We start from the raw sequence: 21,503 nt of genomic DNA on the forward strand, positions 1-21,503 counted from the left end.
GATTTCTACCTCCAAGGAGTAAAGCAGGATCTCTGACTGGGATTTAGAGTGACTAGTGGCAAGGTGATCTGTGCTTGGATTTGCCAGTCCGAAGGCTCTTGCTCTCCTGTACTGCTCACTGTGTTTCCCCTGTGGAGACAATACCCAGAACCCCCCTGCCCCTAAAGAACCCTGGGCTCCCAGGGGAGGAGGCCATCCTTGAGTCTGGGTGGGTCTGCCCTCGCCCCGCCTGAGGTGCTGACCGAGCCGGTGACCCACAGGGCCTTTGCCAAGCGGCAGCAGCAGCTGACGGCCATGAAGGTGCTGCAGAGGAACTGCGCCGCCTACCTCAAGCTGCGGAACTGGCAGTGGTGGCGGCTCTTCACCAAGGTGGGTGTGCGAGAGGGCTGCCCTCGCCTGCCAGGCACTTTGGCCACAGGCAGTGCGAGGGGACAAGCAGGCCCCATGCTTTCCCCTGTGCGGCCTCGCCTTTGCCTGCCGTGCGCGGTCTAGAGGGGGTGTGGGCCGTGGCGTCTGTCTGGTGTGGGCAGCCACGGCCTGCTGCTGGGCGGGCGGCCCAGAGAGCAGCTCCCGAGATGGAAGGGCCCGGCACGCCGCGGCCCCACACGCTGTGGGAGGCGCTGCCCTCCCCACAAGCCAGGGGACGGCCGCTCAGAAGCTTTGCCTATGGCTGGACTAGCCCTCCCCAGCCTTTTATTTTTAAAGTTGTTCAGGCTGCTTTTGTTAATAATACCTAATTTATGATAATTGCAAAAAGCTAACAAAAAGCAAAAGGAAGAAAATAAAAATTCACCCACAATTCCCTCACCCAGCAGGAACAGCAGTGGATGTTTTAATGTGTTTCTTCCTGCTCTGCTTTTGTCACTCCCTGTAACTGTCAGCTGTGTAAACCATATACGTTCTTACATAGCTGAGCTTTGACTTGTATAAACAGTCTTGTAGTTCACATTTTCCATTTAAAATTCTTTCCTAAGCACTGCGTCTAGAAGCCGGCATACCGTTCCTTAGAGGGTGTGTCCTAGTTTGTCTGGCTGCCTTTCTCCATGTCGCTCCCAGCTCTTTTGCCGCTATAAACAATGCTGTGGTGAACATCTTCATGCACACACAGGGACAGTTTCCGGGGTCAGAGGCCCAGGCATACAGCACCAGACTGACATCCCGGAGGGCTGTCTCTTCTTGCACCTCCCCCTCCCCTTGGGAGCTGGCATTTCCAGGTTTCCAGAGGTGCGGGAGAGGCTCCACAGCTGTTGGCAGAGGCGGGCACCTTCCAGCTGAGCCTCTTTCCACCTCCCTCTCCTGTCCAGGTCAAGCCGCTGCTGCAGGTGAGCCGACAGGAGGAGGAGATGATGGCCAAGGAGGAGGAGCTGGTGAAAGTCCGGGAGAAGCAGCTGGCTGCGGAGAACAGGCTCACGGAGATGGAGACGCTGCAGTCTCAGGTGGGTGTCCGTGCCAGTACTGCCACCTGCTGGTCGCCAGGGGCGAGGCATGTTTGCCGCTTCAGGAACCGTTTCTGCTGTTACTGTAGGAAATTGGGGTTATGTGATGTGGGGAAGCCACCCGAGAGGATGGGAAGTTAGCAAGTGTTGGGCTCAAGCCCTAGCTCTACTGCGTAACCTCTCTGAGCCTTTTTCCTGGGATCTGGGTACGATGCTCACAGGATAGTGGCAAAAAAACATAGTATTTGATGTTTGGAAAGTGCCTGGGAGCTTAAGCACTCTCTAGGTGGAAGCTACTCCATGTTCCTTTCCCACCGGGGCCTGAGCTGGAGAGCATCTGTCCTTGAGAACAGGGCGCTTGAGGAGCTTGCCTTTCCATGTGTTCTCTGCAGCTCATGGCAGAGAAGTTGCAGCTGCAGGAACAGCTCCAGGCAGAGACGGAGCTGTGTGCCGAGGCCGAGGAGCTCCGCGCTCGCCTGACTGCCAAGAAGCAGGAGCTGGAAGAGATCTGCCATGACCTGGAGGCCAGGGTGGAGGAGGAGGAGGAGCGCTGCCAGCACCTGCAGGCAGAGAAGAAGAAAATGCAGCAGAACATCCAGGTAACCCCCGGTCCTCCTGGAGAAGGGGCAGGGCTGGACTCTTCGAAGATGGGTGGAAGGGACCCGGCTGTCATGGAGGAGCAGTGACATGGCAGCGGGGGAGAGTGCAAAATGAGAATTGCCATGGGAGGCCACTCCTCACTTTGCCCACTCGGGGCAGCCTGGAGAGCTTTGCTCTTTGGGGCAGTTATTTCTGACCCGTGCGTCTCAGATCTCCACGAGTGCCGCCCAGGCAAGCACTGAGGCCAATTTGATTTCCCTCCGGTCAGCCCTGCCCTGGCTGGCATGCAGGGCACAGAGCCATCCGCTCTGCCTTCTGCCCATCCCACTGGTGGGTGCTGGCCCAAGGAAGCCCTCCAGCCAGGACATTAAACCGGGGTTCTCGGCCCTGCACCCCAGTTTGAAATCCCAGATCCCACAAGTGGGGCTTGGGCCCCGCCTTGGCCTTGCCACTGGGCTCGTGGAGCCTGCTGTCCTCACTGTCTCTCTGGCCCCCGGCAGGAGCTCGAGGAGCAGCTGGAGGAGGAGGAGAGCGCCCGGCAGAAGCTGCAGCTGGAGAAGGTGACCACCGAGGCGAAGCTAAAGAAGTTGGAGGAAGACCAGATCATCATGGAGGACCAGAACTGCAAGCTGGCAAAGGTGAGGCCGGAGCACGGTACAGCTGCCTCTCGAAAGAGTGGAGCTATTCATCCCTTGCCAACACCAGCCGTCGCCGGGAAGCCTTTCTCACCTGAGTCCAGAGGGTTAGCACAGGTCCAGGAAGGGCTTGGGCACCCACATTTTTTTATCCTAAGAAAGCATGTCTGGCTATTTCAGGAGAGCTAGTGACCTTTCAAAATTATCCCTTTGATCCAGGAAATCCTAATAAACTTGATCAAGTGTTGAAGGCTCTGCTTTTCCATGCAATCCTAAAGATCTGGGCAAGTCATGCTTTGAAGAGAGCTGAAGTGTTCTGTGCTCATCCAGCACTAAACTCTGACCCACTCTGCCCTTCACAGGAGAAGAAGCTGCTGGAAGACAGAATATCTGAGTTCACCACCAACCTCATGGAAGAGGAGGAGAAATCAAAGAGCCTGGCCAAGCTCAAGAACAAGCATGAGGCCATGATCACCGACCTGGAAGGTAATGGGGGACGTGCAGGCGCTGCCTTTTTGAGCCAGAGCCGAGGCATCCACAGCACATGGGTGAGCCTGGGCCTCCCTATAGCACCAGCCGCTGCTCTCCAGACCTTAGGCCGCCAGGTCGTAGGGGCAGTGTCTGGTCCCCATGGGAGCCCAGGCCTTTAGGCCCCTGTTGCTCTGTGGCTGGACAACCCCCCGTGTCAGGTATGTTCAGAAGAAAGCTTTGGCGTTGCTCTGCACCGTGTGTTGCAGAAGCTATTGAGAGAGGTTCTAGGTTTGACCCCCAGAACTTACTAGCTCTGTCACTTACTAGCTGGGTCATCTTGAACGTATTACTTCATCTCTGTGAGCTTTGGTTTCTCTTACCTATAAAGGGGACACAGCGATAGGGTGTTTGTGGGGATTAAACTAAATTCATGTGAACACACATGTACAGCGAAGGGCAAGGCTGAGAGATGGTCGTCCAAGACAAACACGAATGCTCAACACTAACAGATGTTAACAAAGATGTGGACGGATCAGAGTACATGCACGCTGCTGGTGGGACCATAAACTAGGAAGCAGCTTTAGACCACAGTTGGGCGTTGCCTAGTGAGCTGAACAAAGCTCTGCATGCCTGCGACCCACGGTTCCACCCGCTCTGGGCTGTGTGCACTGGGAATCACGGGCAAGAATACAGCAGCGTTGATCCTACGAGCACATGGCAAACACAGCCCGCTGCCCACCAGTTGCAGGATGGATAAATAAGTTGTGGTGTATTCACATAATGGACTACTAGATAAAAGTCCCTGTGAGTCTATTACAGTGAGACCTCATGTGCTAAATGTCAGGATCATAAGATCGAGCCACAAGGGCAAGTCAAGGAATAATAGTCACTAACTCCGACGAAGCACCACTGTGGGCCCGGCGTTGCTGTCAGTGCATTTTAAGATACTAACTCATTTGAGCCTCACAACAGCCTACTGAAGTGGGTCTTTTCCTTACTATTCAGATGAGGCACAGAAAGATGAAGTAGGTTATCTGAGTGACTTCACGGAGGGAGTTGTAACGCTAGACATTGGACACCGACTCTGCTATTCCAACTCTAGAATTCATACAGGGCAGTCCAGAACCTAAGTTCAGGTTCACACAAAACCAGACGTTATGTTTTTTAGAGATACAGACGTGGTACCGCCTTCCAGGGAAGCAAGGGGATTATCACCACCAACTTTAGGAGAGCAGTGCCCCCTGGCCGGGACAGGCAGGCGTGGGACTGGGGAGACGCACAGGGCCTGGCAGCTGGTGGTGGGTGTTCTCCTCTCTCGCCCGGAGTTGGGTCCGAGTGTCAGTGTCGTGACGCTTTGAGCCTTACATATGTTTCACAACACACAGTATTTTACATAAGCAATTAAAACCAGCGCCGGGAGCCTGTGGCCACTGAGGGCTCTGTCGCTCCCGTCCCTCCTTGGCAGAGCGCCTCCGCAGGGAGGAGAAGCAGCGGCAGGAGCTGGAGAAGACCCGCCGGAAACTGGAGGGAGACTCCACCGACCTCAGCGACCAGATCGCAGAGCTCCAGGCACAGATTGCCGAGCTCAAGATGCAGCTGGCCAAGAAGGAGGAGGAGCTCCAGGCCGCCCTGGCCAGGTGAGGGCCCGACCGCCAGCCGAGGCCAGGGGCCAACTGAGCGCTTTCAGCTTGCTTCCCACCCTGGCGCACAGAGGAGCTGCGAGCCTTCCCTCTGCTGTCGTCTTGGAAGAGCCACTTGGCGGCAGAACGATTCCTGCCCACTGAAAGCGTAGTCTGGGGCTTCCGTGTCTTGTTTGTGACCCCAGAGAGTCGTCCACAGTTCTTTCACTCACCCAAAAAGTCCTTTCTTTTCCTTTTTAAAATTTGGCTATAGGCATACATTTTTTTTGAATGGGCTTTATTTTTTAGAGCAGTTTTAGATTCACAGCAAGATCGGGCAGAAGGTACGGAGCTTCCCGTGTCCCTCCTGCCCGGCGCGTGCACAGCCTCCCCATCGTCAGGGTCCCCTGGCGGGATGTCGTCACAGTCGGTGAACGTGCACTGACGTGTCATAGCTGTCTCAAGTCCGTAGCACACGTGTATTTTTACTTAGTGGTAGTTACCATGGACTGTAGCATTTTATTTTATTTTTTCATTTAACATTTGAAATTTAAAAATGTTTAGAGCAGTGAATCTTAATTTGGAAAATGAAATGGTTCCTCTGTGAGGTCTTCCAGTTCTTAAAGTGGTGCTGCCCGTCGGTCCCAATGCCTCAGGTGTTGTTTCGCCGAGGTCCTCGGTGCCGCGATTATGGTGTTGAGAAGCAGCTTCGGCTGTGCCTCCCCGAGGCGTCGTCTGCAAACTGCGCCTTGGAAGTGATAATGGCCTCGTACGATGTTGTTGGTCTCCTTGGCAGAGTGGAAGAGGAAGCTGCCCAGAAGAACATGGCCCTGAAGAAGATTCGGGAGCTGGAGTCCCAGATCTCCGAGCTGCAGGAGGACCTGGAGTCTGAGCGCGCTTCCAGGAACAAAGCCGAGAAGCAGAAACGGGACCTCGGGGAAGAGCTGGAGGCGCTGAAGACGGAGCTGGAGGACACGCTGGACTCCACGGCCGCCCAGCAGGAGCTCAGGTGTGCGGGGGGCGGGCGGGCCAAGTCACTGAGCGGGGAGTAGCGAGGGGCCTGGGCACGCAGGGCCAGACCCCAGGCCTCTGCACACACAGCGGCCTGGGCATGCACCAAGACGTGCGGAAGCGGGCGGCTTTCCAGCAGCTTCTCTCTCCTGAGTAGCAGACCTGTTGAAAACCGACTCGAAGTTCGGGTAGAGGCAAGGATGGGCTTTAAGGCTGAAGAGGCACAGACGCCTCCACAAAGCATGTCTGCGAGCTTGGGCCATAGGATGGATAGCCAGGGAGGGGCTGGTGGGTGGAAAAGCTGCCTGGGGTGGCAGTGCCCTTGCCAGGCCTCTCTGCAGTCTGGGAAGAGCCCTTGGACCAGCATCACCCCAGGGCTCTCGGCCTCCACCCTGAGGGCACTTCTCTGTCCAGGTCCAAACGCGAACAGGAAGTGAACATCCTGAAGAAGACCCTGGAAGAAGAGGCCAAGACCCACGAGGCCCAGATCCAAGAGATGAGGCAGAAGCACTCACAGGCTGTGGAGGAGCTGGCGGAGCAGCTGGAGCAGGCGAAGCGGGTGTGGGGCTGCCCCTGTGCCCATGGGGGGCGGGGGGCAGGAGGCGAGAGGGGCCTGTGGCCAGCCACCACCCCGGCCCTGCAGTCTCAGCCAGTCCTGCATAGCAGTTCCAGCGTCCGACGGCTTCGGTCTTTGTCTGAGTTCCAGCTCTTACTGGCTGTGTGACTTGGGCCTCAGTTTCCCTGTCTGTAGAGGAGGTCAATGATAGGTTTATCTCCTGTGATTATGTGAGGAGGGTTAGAGTTGATAACACGTGAAGCCCTTACAAAGTAAGTGCAGGGCAAGTTGTTGTTCAAATAGTGGTTACCATTCAGCAACCTGCCAGACCCGAGCAATCAGAGAGACTGGGGCTGAGTGTCACAGGGCCTCAGCGGTCCCTGGTGTGACTACGGGGTCCTCTCTAGAGCACCTCGACAGTGGTCAGCTGGAGTCTCACGGGCAAACCCCAGCGATGTTGATCCCAGCTGTCTCCTTGGTCAGGCAGCTGAGGGCCAGGCAGTCCCTTGCAAGAGAAGTTCTGTCTCTTGAGTCTTCCTTCATGGCCGCCCTTGGTGGCATCTGGAGAAGTCAAAGGCTCTTCCATGTGGCAACCTTTGAGATGCTTTTGGAAACATACGTTGTCCACGGGCCTCCCTTCAGCTTCCTCCCGGCTCTGTGCATGTCGAAGCCACCCCTGTTCTTTAGTTGTTGCCCAATAGGCCTTTGCGTTCACTCAGGGTCCAGTTCATCCTTGAACTTGCCGATGACCCTGTGATCTTCTTGGTGCAGACTAGAATGGAAGTGTAACATTTATTTTATAAACTTCACTTTCATATTTTTTGGGAGAACATTATGTTATTACTTTGAACATCATCACATTATTACTTTGAACAGAGGCTTTATTGGAAGTCTAATTACGGACAATTGCTGTTCCCCTTGGTGTATAATATTGCCAAGATTATAACATCTGCAACAACTACACCTTACGCTAGAACATTCCCTCTTCCCAGTGAAGGAGGCTGGGGAGGGATTATTTTAGAGAAGGGGAAGCTGAGGTCCTCAGAGGTGCAGACATGTGCCCAGTGTCACCCACCAGCTGAGAGAGAAGAGGGCAGGTGGGGCCTTCCGAGGCCAGGACTTCGCTAGCGCACCGTCGCCCTGCTACAGAAGCCGCAGTTTCTGCATCTAGAGCCCGGTGATGTTAGAGAGACCGGGCAGCTTTGTGTCAGGGCACGCAGGCCCCGTTTACATCTTTGCTGTCTCCCCAGGTGAAAGCCAACCTGGAGAAGGCCAAGCAGACCCTGGAGAACGAGCGAGGGGAGCTGGCCAACGAGGTGAAAGTCCTGCTGCAGGGCAAAGGGGACTCGGAGCACAAGCGGAAGAAGGTGGAGGCCCAGCTGCAGGAGCTGCAGGTCAAGTTCAACGACGGAGAGCGCGTGCGCACGGAGCTGGCTGACAAGGTCACCAAGCTGCAGGTGAGGCCTCTGCCGCGACCCCGCCCTGGGCAGTGGGCCCTCCGCAGCGCCTCCGCTGTGGTCCAGGCCCCCAGATTGCACGCACACTTGTGCGCTCTCACGTTCGCGCGTTCTCTCTCTCTCTCTCTCTCTCTCCCCCTCTCCCCGTCTCCCCTCAAACTGGCTCCTCAGTGAGGCCCTCGTGGTTCAGCCGGTGACTCAGGACCAGCTCGGCCTAAAGGAGCCATGGGGCCAGGTCCGTGATCCTTTGTCTGTCCCTTCCCTGCGCAGGTCGAGCTGGACAACGTGACTGGTCTCCTCACCCAGTCCGACAGCAAGTCCAGCAAGCTCACCAAGGACTTCTCTGCACTGGAGTCCCAGCTGCAGGACACCCAGGTAAGGGTGACGTACCTCATTGATCACCCATCCTCCCCTTCATCCAAGGGGTCTCTGGGTCCTCCCGGCCCCCAGAGGTCTTTACGGGGCTGTTCCCTAAATCTGGGGACTGGCTTCTCCCTCCCATCGAGGGCATGGGGCCCAGGAGGCTGCGTGCCGTGTGCCCTGAGCGCCGCACCCTCCTGTGCTTGGGAGTAGGAGCTGCTGCAGGAGGAGAACCGGCAGAAGCTGGGCCTGAGCACCAAGCTGAAGCAGATGGAGGACGAGAAGAACTCCTTCAAGGAGCAGCTGGAGGAGGAGGAGGAGGCCAAGCACAACCTGGAGAAGCAGATCGCCACCCTCCACGCCCAGGTTTGGAGGGGAGCTGTGGTGGGACTCTGCAGGCTGGGGAGCTTTCTGCTGGGCACCAGCCTGGGCACGGGAGGCACAGCCCTGCCCGCTGGGCCGGCCCGGGGCCGCCCTCCTCTTGTGGAGCTCGCCCTGCCCTCGCCAGGTCAGGGCTCTCAGCCTGAGTCCCCGGGTGGAATCCAGGAATCCGTGAGCTTAGATGGGCATGTGGCACCTCATTTCACCAGTCTCGAGAGCTGACATGTAGCATTTGCTTCCATTATGAATGTGGGCAACAAGCCATGTAGTAGCAGTGCTTGTGCCCTTATCACCTGTGAGGTGGCCAGTCACTGCATCAGGGTCATGGCCAGGCTGTGTGGAGCTTACTCTGTGACGTGCAGACACAGCAGCGCATGGGTTCTTTAACCACAGCAGTTTAAAATATGCGACAACTGCATTTTTCTGTAATGGTTGCCTTGGTTATCCTAAGTGCTTATTTTGTGCATATTAAAACATTACTACGAGGAGTCCACAGGCTTCTCTAGACTGTCAAGGGGTCCATAGCCAAATATGTATTAAGAGCCCTTCTAGGTCCTGTCTTGGGACTTCATGTGCCAGGCCAGAACAAACTCAGGGTGGGCTGGGAGTCTGCTCCGAACCCCAGGGAGGAGTAGCTGGCGTGGGTGTGTGTTTGCCAGTTTATCCCCAGGTGTGAGGAGGGGCTGGGTGCTGGGGACCTGACCCTCCTCCTATCTCCAGCAGGCACCCCAGAGGGCACTGGCCCTGCTCCCTGGGAGAGGTGAAGGCAGGGGACTTCTCTCGGGGCCTCGGTCTTTGTAGAACAAGCGGCTTGGCATAGCTGAGGACTGAGAGCTCCCCACAGCTGGCCAGGGCGTTAACCCCCCAGTTTCACATGCCAGGTGGACACACCTCTGCAGAAAATCCATTTTTCTTGCCCCCGTGGAAGAGGGAAGTGACGGGAGCCATTCCCATAACCGGGTTGGCTCCTGGCGCCCCTCCATGACATAGGCCACCTCCCACTGTCCAGGAACGGCGTGTCACCTCAGCAGGTGCCATCTCAGGCGTCTCCTTACACCTTGCTCCTTCCCGCGCAGGTGGCCGACATGAAGAAGAAGATGGAGGACAGTGTGGGGTGCCTGGAGACTGCAGAGGAGGCCAAGAGGAAGCTCCAGAAGGACCTGGAAGGGCTGAGCCAGCGGCACGAGGAGAAGGCGGCCGCCTACGACAAGCTGGAGAAGACCAAGACGCGGCTGCAGCAGGAGCTGGACGACCTGCTTGTGGACCTGGACCACCAGCGGCAGAGCGTCTCCAACCTGGAGAAGAAGCAGAAGAAGTTTGACCAGGTGTGTGGCTGTTATTTTCAAATTTTTCTATAATGAGCCAACTTCACCATTACTTAACCTTTTTATTTATGCATTCATATCTCTTCCTCATTCCAAAAGATCTGGGACAGATTAGGGAGATGCAGCTCTTGGACCAGATGGAACAATAGACTAAATCGAGGCAGCCAGCTTCGGCCAAATGCAGCCCCGCCACGATTTGTAGATAAAGTTCTGCTGAACGCAGCCACGCGCGATCGTTCGCACGTTGTCCCTGACTGCTGTCGTGCTGTGGCAGCGGTTGAGTGGCCGCTACAGAGACCGCGCAGCCCGCAAAGTCTAACGAATGCACAGTCTGGCCCTTTACAGAAAGGTTATCATCACCCATGGGATGAGTGCGGGGCAAAGGGAACGGGAAGGTGGGAAAAGAAGACAGAGCCCGGGTAGGGCCACACAGAGAGCAGGCACCAGAGGAGGCTGCAAATGGAATCCCAGCTTCCTAGCAGGCAGCTTGGCACTCTCGTCAAGAAAAACGCCACCCAGTTTAGGAGAACCAGAATTTTTCCAGGTTCTGAAAGTGAACAGTTTGTCCTCTGGGTTCTCATGGAAAAGACACTGTGACATAAAGCAGCACTGTTATAATTTAGTGATGAAAACCAAACAGACATTAGAATGTGGTGGTAGAGGCAATCCTTGTGCTTGTCTCGTCACGAGGACACACTGCACTCTGTGTTGTCCTTGGACCCAGCCAGGCTCCAGCCACAGCCTTGGGCCAGCTCCGTCTGGGTCCTGCTCCTCTCCCACACGGCCTCTGGACCCTCCATCCCCAGGGGGCTTGGACCCGGCTGCTTCACCCCACCATGGTCTGCAGCTCTGAGCCTGACACACTAAGCCTCACTGCCCACCTCTTTCCCAGCTCCTGGCGGAGGAGAAGACCATCTCCGCCAAGTATGCGGAGGAGCGCGACCGGGCCGAGGCGGAGGCCCGAGAGAAGGAGACCAAGGCACTGTCGCTGGCCCGGGCCCTGGAGGAAGCCATGGAGCAGAAGGCGGAGCTGGAGCGGCTCAACAAGCAGTTCCGCACAGAGATGGAGGACCTCATGAGCTCCAAGGACGACGTGGGCAAGAGTGTGAGTGAGGAACATGGCAGGGTCTCTGCAGGGAGCTGGGCAGGGCTGGCACAGAGGGTCAGTGTGCACAGCCTCTGAGGCCACAAACTCAAGTCCCTGCTTGGGCTCTCTGGGGTGCAGGTCCACGAGCTGGAGAAGTCTAAGCGGGCCCTGGAGCAGCAGGTGGAAGAGATGAAGACCCAGCTGGAGGAGCTGGAGGACGAGCTGCAGGCCACCGAGGATGCCAAGCTGCGGCTGGAAGTGAACCTGCAGGCCATGAAGGCCCAGTTTGAGCGGGACCTGCAGGGCCGGGATGAGCAGAGTGAGGAGAAGAAGAAGCAGCTGGTCAGACAGGTACGCGTGCCCAACAGGTGCTCCTGCCCCACGGGTGCACACGGCTTCCCGCTGCCTGGCAGGTGGCCAGGGGCCGCGTTGGGATCTCACAGGCTTCCTTTCCGTCCTTCCTCGACCTGGATTGGGTCAGGGCCCCTTGACCACTCCTCCCATGTCCCTACTCTCCAGTCCTCTGTCCCTGGGGTCAGTGGCCCATCTTATTAGAGTTCTCATGGTCAGCGATCCCCATCAGCCCCCACCGGTCCTGCAGGACTATGCTGAGCCTGCCTGGCTCTGAACTGGGTGGGGTCCTACGGTGGGTCCAGCCTCCCGAGCTGTCGGTGTCCCCCAGGTGCGGGAGATGGAGGCAGAGCTGGAGGACGAGAGGAAGCAGCGCTCGATGGCAGTGGCCGCTCGGAAGAAGCTGGAGATGGACCTGAAGGACCTGGAAGCGCACATCGACTCTGCCAACAAGAACCGAGACGAAGCCATCAAACAGCTGCGCAAGCTGCAGGTGAGGGCAGGCCCGGCCGGCCGGAGCTGCCGCGCACGGAGGTGGGACTCTGCACGGGGCTGGGCACGGTCAGGCTGGCCGGCGAACACTGGGAATTGCCACCTTCCCCTCTGTGAGGAAGGCCCTGGGTGCTTTTAGCACCTGTTTCAGTGATGGAGGTTCAGAGGTCCAAAGGTGAGTGGAAACGAGATAGTCTCAAAGCAAACGTGCGGTAAGATCCATGACTTCGCGTTAAACAAAGAAGTGAGCAAGTATAGACCGAGACACACAGTGGAGTTAGGACAGGCGGTCACTTAATGCAGGTTTCCAGAACCAACAGACAAGGACGCAGCCCAGCCCTATGGACAGGGTGGGGGATGAGGATGCTGAGAAGCAGCCGAGTGTGGGACACACGCTGGGGAAGTTGTCACCCGCCAGGAATTAAAGAATAACAAAAACAGCTCTGGCTATTGTATCAATCCTCGTAAGCCAGCAACAAGAATATATTTAAAAATCCACAGTTGGCAAGGTTGTGGGGCGTAGATACTGTTGCCGGTGGCGTTTTTTACTGGTATAGTTGCCGTGCACAACAAGAGCCCTGCTCTGTGGCTTGAGGAATCCCAATTTGGGATTTGTCTACAAAAGAAAAAAAAGGCTATTTGGCAAAGATCTTTACGGTTAAGTAACAGGAGAGTAACAAAAGGAAACATCTGCCCCGCTCTTAGAGGGACAGCCTGGGCGGTGGCCTGAGTAGCGGGTGCGTGTTCGCGGTGGCACCGTGAACGTGGGCCTCAGGCCCACAGGAGTGATGGAAAGTGAGAACGAAATGTGGCTCGTGTACCCGTGAGTAGCGCTGTCGGAACTGTGCACCCCAACGGTCACGGAAGTACAGACACGGTGTAGGATATAGAGATGTTTTGTCTCCAGTTACTGTTTCGTCCTTTTACAGTCGAGTTGGTAAAATATGGCATCAGGCTAAAGAGCAGCCACGAGTCCCCGTGGGCGAGGTGACCCCTGAGGGGCGCGGGTGGGGTGCCAGGCCTCTCATCTCATCCCCACCCCAGGCCCAGATGAAGGACTGCATGCGCGAGCTGGACGACACCCGCGCCTCCCGCGAGGAGATCCTGGCGCAGGCTAAGGAGAACGAGAAGAAGCTGAAGAGCATGGAGGCCGAGATGATGCAGCTGCAGGAGGTGGGCCGGCCCGCGGCAGGGCACCCGGGGGGCTGCTGCGGCCAGCTCGGGGCCTCCTGGTCAGAGTCGCCAGGCAGGGCTGGAATCAAACTGGCTGAACTCCAGGAATGAGCTGGGGGTGGAACTTGGTTTACGACAGGATTCCCTCTAGGGTTTCGCTGCATAGCGGGGCACCCGGCATGAACGGAATATGTGTGTCAGTTGTGGTTCCGGCATGCAGTGAGGCTTTGTGGCAGTGACCACCTCCTGCTGTGGGTTGTGCCTGGTGGGGGGGTCCAAGTGTCCCCTTGGCTCCCTTGTCCATCGCACCCAAGGCACATCGTGAAATGTCCCCCAGGTCTAGGGGGTCTCGTACAGCGTGATATGACTGGCTACCCAGTGTGCTCGGAGTTAAACCAGATCAAGGCTCGTCCTCTTGTGCTCATGCCTGTGGCTGTCCTCTCCTACCTGGGCCAGGGTGATCCGTCCCTCCGCGGTCACGTGTTGGTCTCTGTTGAGGCCACCTTCCCCTCAGGCTCTGGAGCTGACTCCCGTCTCTGGTCTACCCGGAACCTGGAGGGACCAGCACTGAGCATTCATGGGGTCGCCCCTCTTAGGCCGCGCTTCTTCTTTATCTCCATGTCCCTGGCACTGGCATGATTCCTAGCACTTAGCTATAGGGGTTTTGTAAACATGTGGTGCTTATGCTATGACCTCAGAGGGGCTGATACGGGGGGCATTAGCCCTGTGAGCTAGAGGGTTCATGAGAAAGGCCTTCTGGGAGGAGGCAGGCCTGGGAAGGGGCTCAAAGGGGGAGGATGGCCCTGCGGGGCTGTGGCTGCCCCGGGTTCACACTCTAGTCCTCACCAGGAACTGGCAGCCGCTGAGCGTGCCAAGCGCCAGGCCCAGCAGGAGCGGGACGAGCTGGCCGACGAGATCGCCAACAGCAGCGGCAAAGGGTGAGCCAAGTGAGGAGGCAGAGGCAGGGGCCGGGCATGTCTCTCCAGGGTTGGCCCCTCACTCGACCCCTGCCTGCCCCCCAGAGCCCTGGCGCTGGAGGAGAAGCGGCGTCTGGAGGCGCGAATCGCGCAGCTGGAGGAGGAGCTGGAGGAGGAGCAGGGCAACACAGAGCTGATCAATGACCGGCTGAAGAAGGCCAACCTGCAGGTGGGGCCCGCGCTGGCCCTTCCCCCGCCCCAGAGCTCCAGGCTCCCCCCCAGCAAGGCAGGCCTCAGACCCCCTGGCAGAAGCTCAGGCTGGGTGCCAGCTGCTCCCTGACCGCTCAGGGGAAAATGTCCTGGCACCCGGAAAGGTCACCCTGCCTCCTGTTGGTTAGGTGTTCAGAAATTTCTGGACCCTTATTCGTGGGTAGTTCTCTTTTCTGGGAGAGCTGAGGTCTCCAACCCCAGGGCCTGGTGGGATCTTGCTGCCCTCTTCCTCTGGCCCTGCTAGCGCCCTCCAGCCAGGGCCCCAGCACTCTGTGAGGTCCCCGGCCTGCCTTCCGCAGATCGACCAGATCAACACCGACCTGAACCTGGAGCGCAGCCACGCCCAGAAGAACGAGAACGCGCGGCAGCAGCTGGAGCGCCAGAACAAGGAGCTCAAGGTCAAGTTGCAGGAGATGGAGGGCACGGTCAAGTCCAAGTACAAGGCCTCCATCACCGCCCTCGAGGCCAAGATCGCACAGCTGGAGGAGCAGCTGGACAACGAGACCAAGTGCGTGCTCCCTGCCCCACCCCAGCCGCTCAGGGGAATCTCAGACCCTTCGGTGGCCTTCCCCAGAGCCGGGTCGGGACCCAGCTGTCTGTCTCCTGAGTCCTGGGGGCTGTTTCCCCCCTTCCCTTCCACTGGAGGACCTTGTGGGGTTTCAGTAGGAGCCCCTGGCCCACCTCTAAAGCTGGGAGGTTGGTGGCTGTCTCTGAGGGCTGGCTTGGTCCCTCTCACTCGGACAGCAGCCTGTGGGCCCAGCAAGATTGAGGCTTCTTTGCCGGTCATGAGGGTCACACCAGGCCCCAAACCTCAGCCTTCTCTTTGCCTAGCTAAATGCTCTTTGAGATGTCACTTCCCTTTCTTGAGCCCGTTTCCCCATCTATAAAATGGAGCAAATCACAGTGCCCCGTACAAGAAACAGGCACAAAGTAGGCGTCCACTAAAGACGCAGCTGGGCATCAAGGCCTGCCTGCGGGACTCCCGGGTACGCGGGCCCTGGGCAGGGCAGTCCGGCCTGCGGTGTGTTGGCCGGACCCCCCTGAAGGAGGCTGCCCCCACTGAGCCGCATGTCTGCCTGCAGGGAGCGCCAGGCGGCCTGCAAACAGGTGCGGCGGGCCGAGAAGAAGCTGAAGGACGTGTTGCTGCAGGTGGACGACGAGCGGAGGAGCGCCGAGCAGTACAAAGACCAGGTGTGCGCGCGGGAGGGCGGCAGGCTGGGCCGCGTGGGCCACGTGTCCAGGGCCCCTAACCAGGGCCTCGGGCCACACGTCTGTCTCCACAGGCAGACAAGGCGTCCACCCGCCTGAAGCAGCTCAAGCGGCAGCTGGAGGAGGCCGAGGAGGAGGCCCAGCGGGCCAACGCCTCCCGCCGGAAACTGCAGCGCGAGCTGGAGGACGCCACCGAGACGGCTGACGCCATGAACCGCGAGGTCAGCTCCCTCAAGAACAAGCTCAGGTGAGCCGCCCGCGCGCCCGTCCTGGTGGGGCCAGCCCCTTCTTTTCAGCAGTTCTGCTGTTAAAAGGTAGCTTGTTCTGAAGAGCACACTTCGAGAAATTAAACTCCCTGTGAGCCTGGTGACGTTTCTCAACCAGAGTCCTCGGGTAAGGTGCTAATGACAAACCACAAAGTACAGAAAGTGCCCGGCAGAGCCAGCTGGGCCCCTTCTGGGTTCTCCGGCCTCTGGGGCTCTAGCGCAGCCTTTTGAACAAGCAGTGAACTCGTGGCGGTTTGTTCCCAGCCTGAGTGAACAGTCTGTCTGACAAGAGCACATTTCCTTGCCGAGTCTTTTGAATGACCAGTTGCTCGAGGCAGCCTGGCCCAGCTCCCAGCGCATACTAGGTGCCTTGCAAGTATTTGCAGAGTGAATGCTAGGTCATCTTACAAGGCCTGTAAAAGTTAAAAAGGCTTTTTGCGTTTGTCGAGGGAGTGTTAGTGCTCCAGAAGTACCACCCGTGTGAAGCTGAGTCTCTGTCTGAGGCTCTCGCGTCCTGCCTGCTTTCACGGGGATATTTTTTCCTAAGCATCAAAACAAGCCCAGACATCATAGTCAGTATTTAATATGAATGTTGTGGCATATGATGGGAAGAAGATGCCTGTCTTGGTACCCTGCGTGAGCAGTCGTTCCTGTCCCTCTGACGAAGGTTTTGTCAGACTTTGAACCAAGGGTGGCGTCTAGCAGAAGGCAGCTCCGTCTACTTTTGTGCCTCCCCATTTTGGTCAGTCAGTCCTCTTTCCCTGGACTGTTTTTGTGCTGGTGTTGAGCGTTAGGATGTCTGATACCTAAATATTTTGCAGGAAGCTTTAGTTACTTGCCTTCTTGACAGCCTCCCTGCCCTGTCTGGAATGAGGGCTTCGGGGTCCCAGCGTTGCTTCTCCCTGGCGGGGCAGTTGGGTGCTGGCTTCCCTCTAAAGATGGCTTCGGAAGGTGTGCACCGTGCTGTGGCCACCCCTCGGGCTGGGCCCGCTGACCCTCTGCCTCTGCCCCCCAGGCGCGGGGACCTGCCGTTTGTCGTGCCCCGCCGAATGGCCCGGAAAGGTGCTGGCGACTGCTCGGACGAAGAAGTGGATGGCAAAGCGGACGGGGCTGAGGCCAAGCCTGCCGAGTAAGCCTTTCTGCGGCTGCAGCCCGAGGTGGATGGACAGACGGACGACTCCGCCTCCCTCCCCAGCCCCCGCAGCACCCCCACCTTCCTGGGACTGCTGTGATCGTCACCCCCACCCAACCCCACCCTGTCGCCTTCCAGGCCTTGTCCAGGGCACTTGGCTTCCTCTGCTACAACCCCTTCCAGCTCCCCCCCCTCAGAATCTGACACCAAAGAGTCAGAACCTGGGCCTGGGCCCAGGAAAAGTGACCAGCCGGACCTGCAGCCCCCTCTTGCCAAAGAGCACAAGACGCCAGCAGGAGGGCAGGCCACGGGGATGGGCGAGAGTTATCTATGAACCTACTTTGCTTCAGACTAAAGGCGTTTTGATAGCCCAGGACCCCAGAAGAGTCATCACCTTCCCCGACCTCTGCCACCAGCTCTTCCCTTCCTCCTCCCTTCTTTGCTGTTGGCAATCACACGTGGTGACCTCACACACCTCTGCCCCATCGCCCCCCACTCCTGTGGGCTCGGGGTGGTCCAGAAGGAGCAGGCCCAGGGGCTCCACCTCTGTGCAGGGCACAGAACCAGGGGCAGGGAAGGGTGGACTCCTCCCACCCCCTTCTGGGCAGTGCCACTGTCCACTGCCCCTCCCCCGATTCTAAAATGTCTCAAGTGCAATGCCCCCTCCCCTCCTTTGCCAAGGGCAGCCTGGCCCTGCCACAGCGAGGCTACAGGGGCCAAGCTGGAAAGGCCAGCAGCCTTCCGGTGGCTTCTCCCACACTCTAGGGGACCAAATATATTTAATGGTTAAGGGACTTGTCCCAAGTATGACAGCCAGAGCATTAGAGAGGGCCAGTGGCCCTCCCATGCGACCTTGTGCCTACTCTAGGACTGGGTCCCGAGCGTAGTTTATCTGCACCGTTGACTCAGTTTAGTTTAAAAATCTGCCACCTGCACGGATATTTTTGAAAGAAAAAAAGTTTTCTTTTTCTCCCTTCTTGTAATAAATGATAAAATTCCAAGTCTTTATCACTGCCTTTCCTTGGAACCATGTTTAGAAGAGAGTAGCTTGTCCTACACTGGTCTACACTGGTTGCTGATTTAGTTGTATTCCTGTTTTGTATATGCTGCATTTAGACTTACTATGGCAAGCAGGCATTTTTTACAAGGAAACAAACTCCACAAATCATGAAGTTAGATAAAAGCTACATCATCCTACAAAGCTCTGAATTCAGGTCCCAGATGCTGTCACAAAGGAGTGAGTGGAACTCCCAGCCCACCCCCTTTTTTTATATAATACAAGTGCCTTAGCATGTGTTGCAGCTGTCACCACTACAGTACGCTGGTTTACAGATGTTTTCCACTGAGCGTCACAATAAAGAGAACCATGTGCTATGAGCCGTGTCTGGTGGTGTCCGTCTGCAGTGGAGGGCGGCCTGGAAGGGACTGGGCCTCGCTCCTGCAGCCGCCCCTGTCTGGCAAAGTCCGGGAGCTGCAGTAGCCAGCAGGCTGGGGTATATGTGGGCTCGGTGGGCGTCGTGCGGAACAGAGAAGATGGAAAGGCAGGCCGGTTCCGATCCCAGGGGTCTGTGAGCATGTTGGTACCTCTCAATCACTGAGCACCTGCTATGTGTGGGACACTGAGCTGGGCTAGGGAACGAGACTCAGATGAGCCCAGGCAGGAAGCTGCAGGCACTACCTTGCTCCTGGAAGCACACAGCACCTGCCCTGTGGAGGTTCAGCCCAGGGCTGCAGACACAGCTGAGAGGTCCTATGGGGATCGGAGGTGCTTGCCAGGACTGTCAAACTGGTGTCCATTCGTTGTTAAAGACTGAGCACGAACCAGCTTGGGCGGGGGGCGAGGTGGGGGTTGCTGGGAGTACAAGGGCAATGAAGGCCATGCATGTCCCTGTGATTGAAGGGAAAAGGATTTCCTCGGAGAGGGACGGTGGCACCCACTGGCATGGAGGTGTGGACCAAGCAGCAGGCCTGCACCGCCCAAGCCTCCAACAGCCACCTTCAGCCCTGGGCAGGGAGCAGGAGATGCCAGGGACGGTAGGTGGGGCTTTGCATGCTGTGGGTTCCTTTTCAGTAACGGGGGTTTCGGGCTACAGAGTTGGTCCACGTGCACTGGCCCATCAGACGCTCCTAGGCCAGGTGCCAGCTCCTCCACTCCCCGAGACCCTGGGCAAGGGTCGCTGCTCTGTGGGCTTACTCCTCAGCGTGCTTCCTGTTTTAGGGGTGGCTCTGGTGGCCTAAGGTCTGAGGGCCCCTCTGCTTCCTCCCGTGGCTGTGGGCTGGGTCACTACCCCCTCCACCTCAGTAGCACGTGTGTGGAACAGGACTAACAGTGACTGCCACACGGAGGTGTCCGGAGGATCATGTGTCGAGCGCAGAGCGCCTGGTATCATGCCACAGTGTCACCTGTTGGGCCATCCCTGCCTCCCTTTGGGTTGGGAGGGCAGAGAGAGTTGGAAGAAGGTCTCTGCCAAGTGAAAACCCTGACGAATGTTCGTGGTCCCCTAATTGGTCAGATGGTTGGATTGAAGTCTTCAAGTGCTATGTCCTCCTTGTCACCACCAGTGGGACACTCCATTGTCCTGTAGAGCACGAGTGGCCACAGTGTGGAGCCTGCAGGTGGGCCGCAATCGGGGGTTCAGCTTAAGGAGGGGCTGGTCTTTGGTAAAAGAGCTGCACGCACACTCCCTGGGCTGCTAGCCTCATGTGTGCCACCTTGCACTGTCACCCTGGACAGGTCACTGCGTTTCTGACTGGCTTCCTCATCTGTCCAGTAAGGTACACCAGGTCCTTCTGCCAAACTGTGGTCCTTGCACCAGCAGCTTCATGTGAGACCTGGGTAGCAACAATCTCAGACCCCACCCACAGCTCCTGAATGAGACCCTGCGCTTTCTCGCAAGCCCCCAGGCTGCCTAAGGGCATTTCTCCAGAGTCTCCCTGCCAGCGAGCCCTCCGGGGACCCGCCCGAGCTGAGGGCTTGCTGGGCGCCACCAGTGCAATGCAGGGCAGTGGCCTCTGCAAGTCATCACTGTGCCTGTGAGTGACTCGGCCCTTAGGTGCAGGAGAGCAGGGTGGGGACACACAGAGCCAGGCAAGCAGGTGGTGGCAGCGTGGCAGTGGTGTGAGCCACGCGATCCACACATCATCCCGTGTCTGGGGCCTTTCAAGATACAGACGAGAGTGGCCGAAGCCCCATGCCCTGCCCTTAGGGACATCTAATGCCCTCCCCAGGGTTTCAGAGCATCTGGGCTGGTCTCCCCCTACCAGCCAGTGTGGCTCAAGCCCGCCCCCTGCTGTTCGTGCTCTGAACACAGAGCCAGGTGTGCATTTCAGCCCTGTCCTGGCCATCCCGCCACAGGGGACACAGGGTTTGCCACACATAGCAGATCCCTAGGCAGATACCTGGGCGGAGGGGCATTTATGTCACAACACAGACCCCGTGGATCTGGGCGTCAGACATGCCTGAGGCTCTCTGTCAGCCCTGATGCCACACAGGGTGGCATGGCTCCCTCTGCCCCTCTGTCCTTCCTCTCTTTCCCATCTCTGCTACCCCAGAGGCTCCCGAGAACCCTAAATTCCCCTGGTTCTGCCACACTGAGTCACTCAGACCACAGGCTCTGCCCGGCTCACCTCACACTCCAACCCAAGAGGAGTCCGCCCCCCTGGGCAGGTGAGCAGGGCGGGGCCGAGCTCTGTGATCTGGAAACACGCTTTGGCTGCAGAGAAAAGCCACCGAAGCCAGTGGAAGCAAGGCGCGGTGTGTCATCAGGACACAGGGCTCTCGTGGGAAGCCCAGGAGAAAGCCACAGCAGGTGGTTCCCCAAAGTAGAAACTGGACGGTGGCGTCCCTGGGACTGGCCGGTCGCTGGGTTGTGCCCGGCCCTGAGCTGTACCCTCCTCCCTGGCCGGGCTCGTCCTTCCCACCGCTCCTTGGCTGGGGGTGTCAGAGATGGCAGATCCCCAATCCTGCCTGGTTGCTTTTGCCTGATAATTCCAAATCTCGCTCCCGGACTGTGGTGAACGCGGAAGTCAAAGGATTTCTATTGCGTTTTCCAGCTCTGGTCCCCTGGGCTGATGAGGCCTCAGGTGAAATGCTCGCAGAGGCTCCAGGGAGGGAAGCGAAAGTGGGGACTGAGAGACATCACCGCGCCTCCCTCCGAGGCACACAGTGGCGTTTAGACGGAAAGGACGAGGCCGGGTCTGGCTGGGGAACTTTGCTCCTTGATGATGGGATTGGGGAGCAAATAAAAAGGTTTCAGTTTCCTGTAAATGTTTTTAAAAGTGTGACAGTGGAAATAGGTCTGGAGAGGTGAACACCAACAGCTTCCACATTCCTGTAGCTTTTGAAAAATAATTTTTACACAGTGATCAGATAATAATTTGTAATTTTTCCCAAAAGATGCCATGGATTTTCTGGATTGGCACCTGTGGGAGACACCAATAATTGTCCCCAAATTTTCATCATTCCTTTTCATTTTTTTAACTTGTTTTTATTGTGTTAAAGCGATAAAATTTTAAATTTGTACAATTCACTATTTAAATCATTTCAGTTCCTCTCCTCCTCCTCTTCTTCTTTTTGTTTTTTTAGAGACAGGGTCTCGCTCTGTTGCCCAGGCTGGAGTGCAGTGGTGTCATCACAGCTGGCTGCATTCTTGAACTCTTGGGGTCAAGCGATCCTCCTGCCTCAGCCTCCTGAGCAGCTGGGACTGCAGGCGCACGCCACCACATCTGGCTAAATTCTTTAATTTATTGTAGAAA

General features: G+C 57.4%; 1 protein-coding gene across 1 annotated transcript in view; it reads left to right on the forward strand.

Annotated features, from left to right (window-relative positions):
• The window catches only part of MYH9 (myosin, heavy chain 9, non-muscle), a 91,924-nt gene extending 73,802 nt beyond the window's left edge, over positions 1-18,122 (forward strand). Inside the window, exons 20-41 of the mRNA XM_012638092.1 lie at positions 261-369; positions 1,305-1,436; positions 1,829-2,035; positions 2,537-2,674; positions 3,034-3,157; positions 4,608-4,779; positions 5,558-5,770; positions 6,187-6,331; positions 7,579-7,785; positions 8,056-8,160; positions 8,359-8,511; positions 9,603-9,851; positions 10,744-10,956; positions 11,077-11,289; positions 11,621-11,782; positions 12,826-12,954; positions 13,804-13,892; positions 13,977-14,100; positions 14,441-14,649; positions 15,224-15,332; positions 15,425-15,597; positions 16,632-18,122. Coding sequence (XP_012493546.1) covers positions 261-369; positions 1,305-1,436; positions 1,829-2,035; positions 2,537-2,674; positions 3,034-3,157; positions 4,608-4,779; positions 5,558-5,770; positions 6,187-6,331; positions 7,579-7,785; positions 8,056-8,160; positions 8,359-8,511; positions 9,603-9,851; positions 10,744-10,956; positions 11,077-11,289; positions 11,621-11,782; positions 12,826-12,954; positions 13,804-13,892; positions 13,977-14,100; positions 14,441-14,649; positions 15,224-15,332; positions 15,425-15,597; positions 16,632-16,749 — 3,493 coding nt within the window. The 3' untranslated portion in view covers positions 16,750-18,122. The remainder of the gene's footprint in view (positions 1-260; positions 370-1,304; positions 1,437-1,828; positions 2,036-2,536; positions 2,675-3,033; positions 3,158-4,607; positions 4,780-5,557; positions 5,771-6,186; positions 6,332-7,578; positions 7,786-8,055; positions 8,161-8,358; positions 8,512-9,602; positions 9,852-10,743; positions 10,957-11,076; positions 11,290-11,620; positions 11,783-12,825; positions 12,955-13,803; positions 13,893-13,976; positions 14,101-14,440; positions 14,650-15,223; positions 15,333-15,424; positions 15,598-16,631) is intronic.
• Positions 18,123-21,503: the final 3,381 nt, after the last annotated feature.

Source organism: Propithecus coquereli, unplaced genomic scaffold, assembly GCF_000956105.1.
Source record: "Propithecus coquereli isolate 6110/MARCELLA unplaced genomic scaffold, Pcoq_1.0 Scaffold126, whole genome shotgun sequence".
NCBI lineage: Eukaryota > Metazoa > Chordata > Mammalia > Primates > Indriidae > Propithecus > Propithecus coquereli.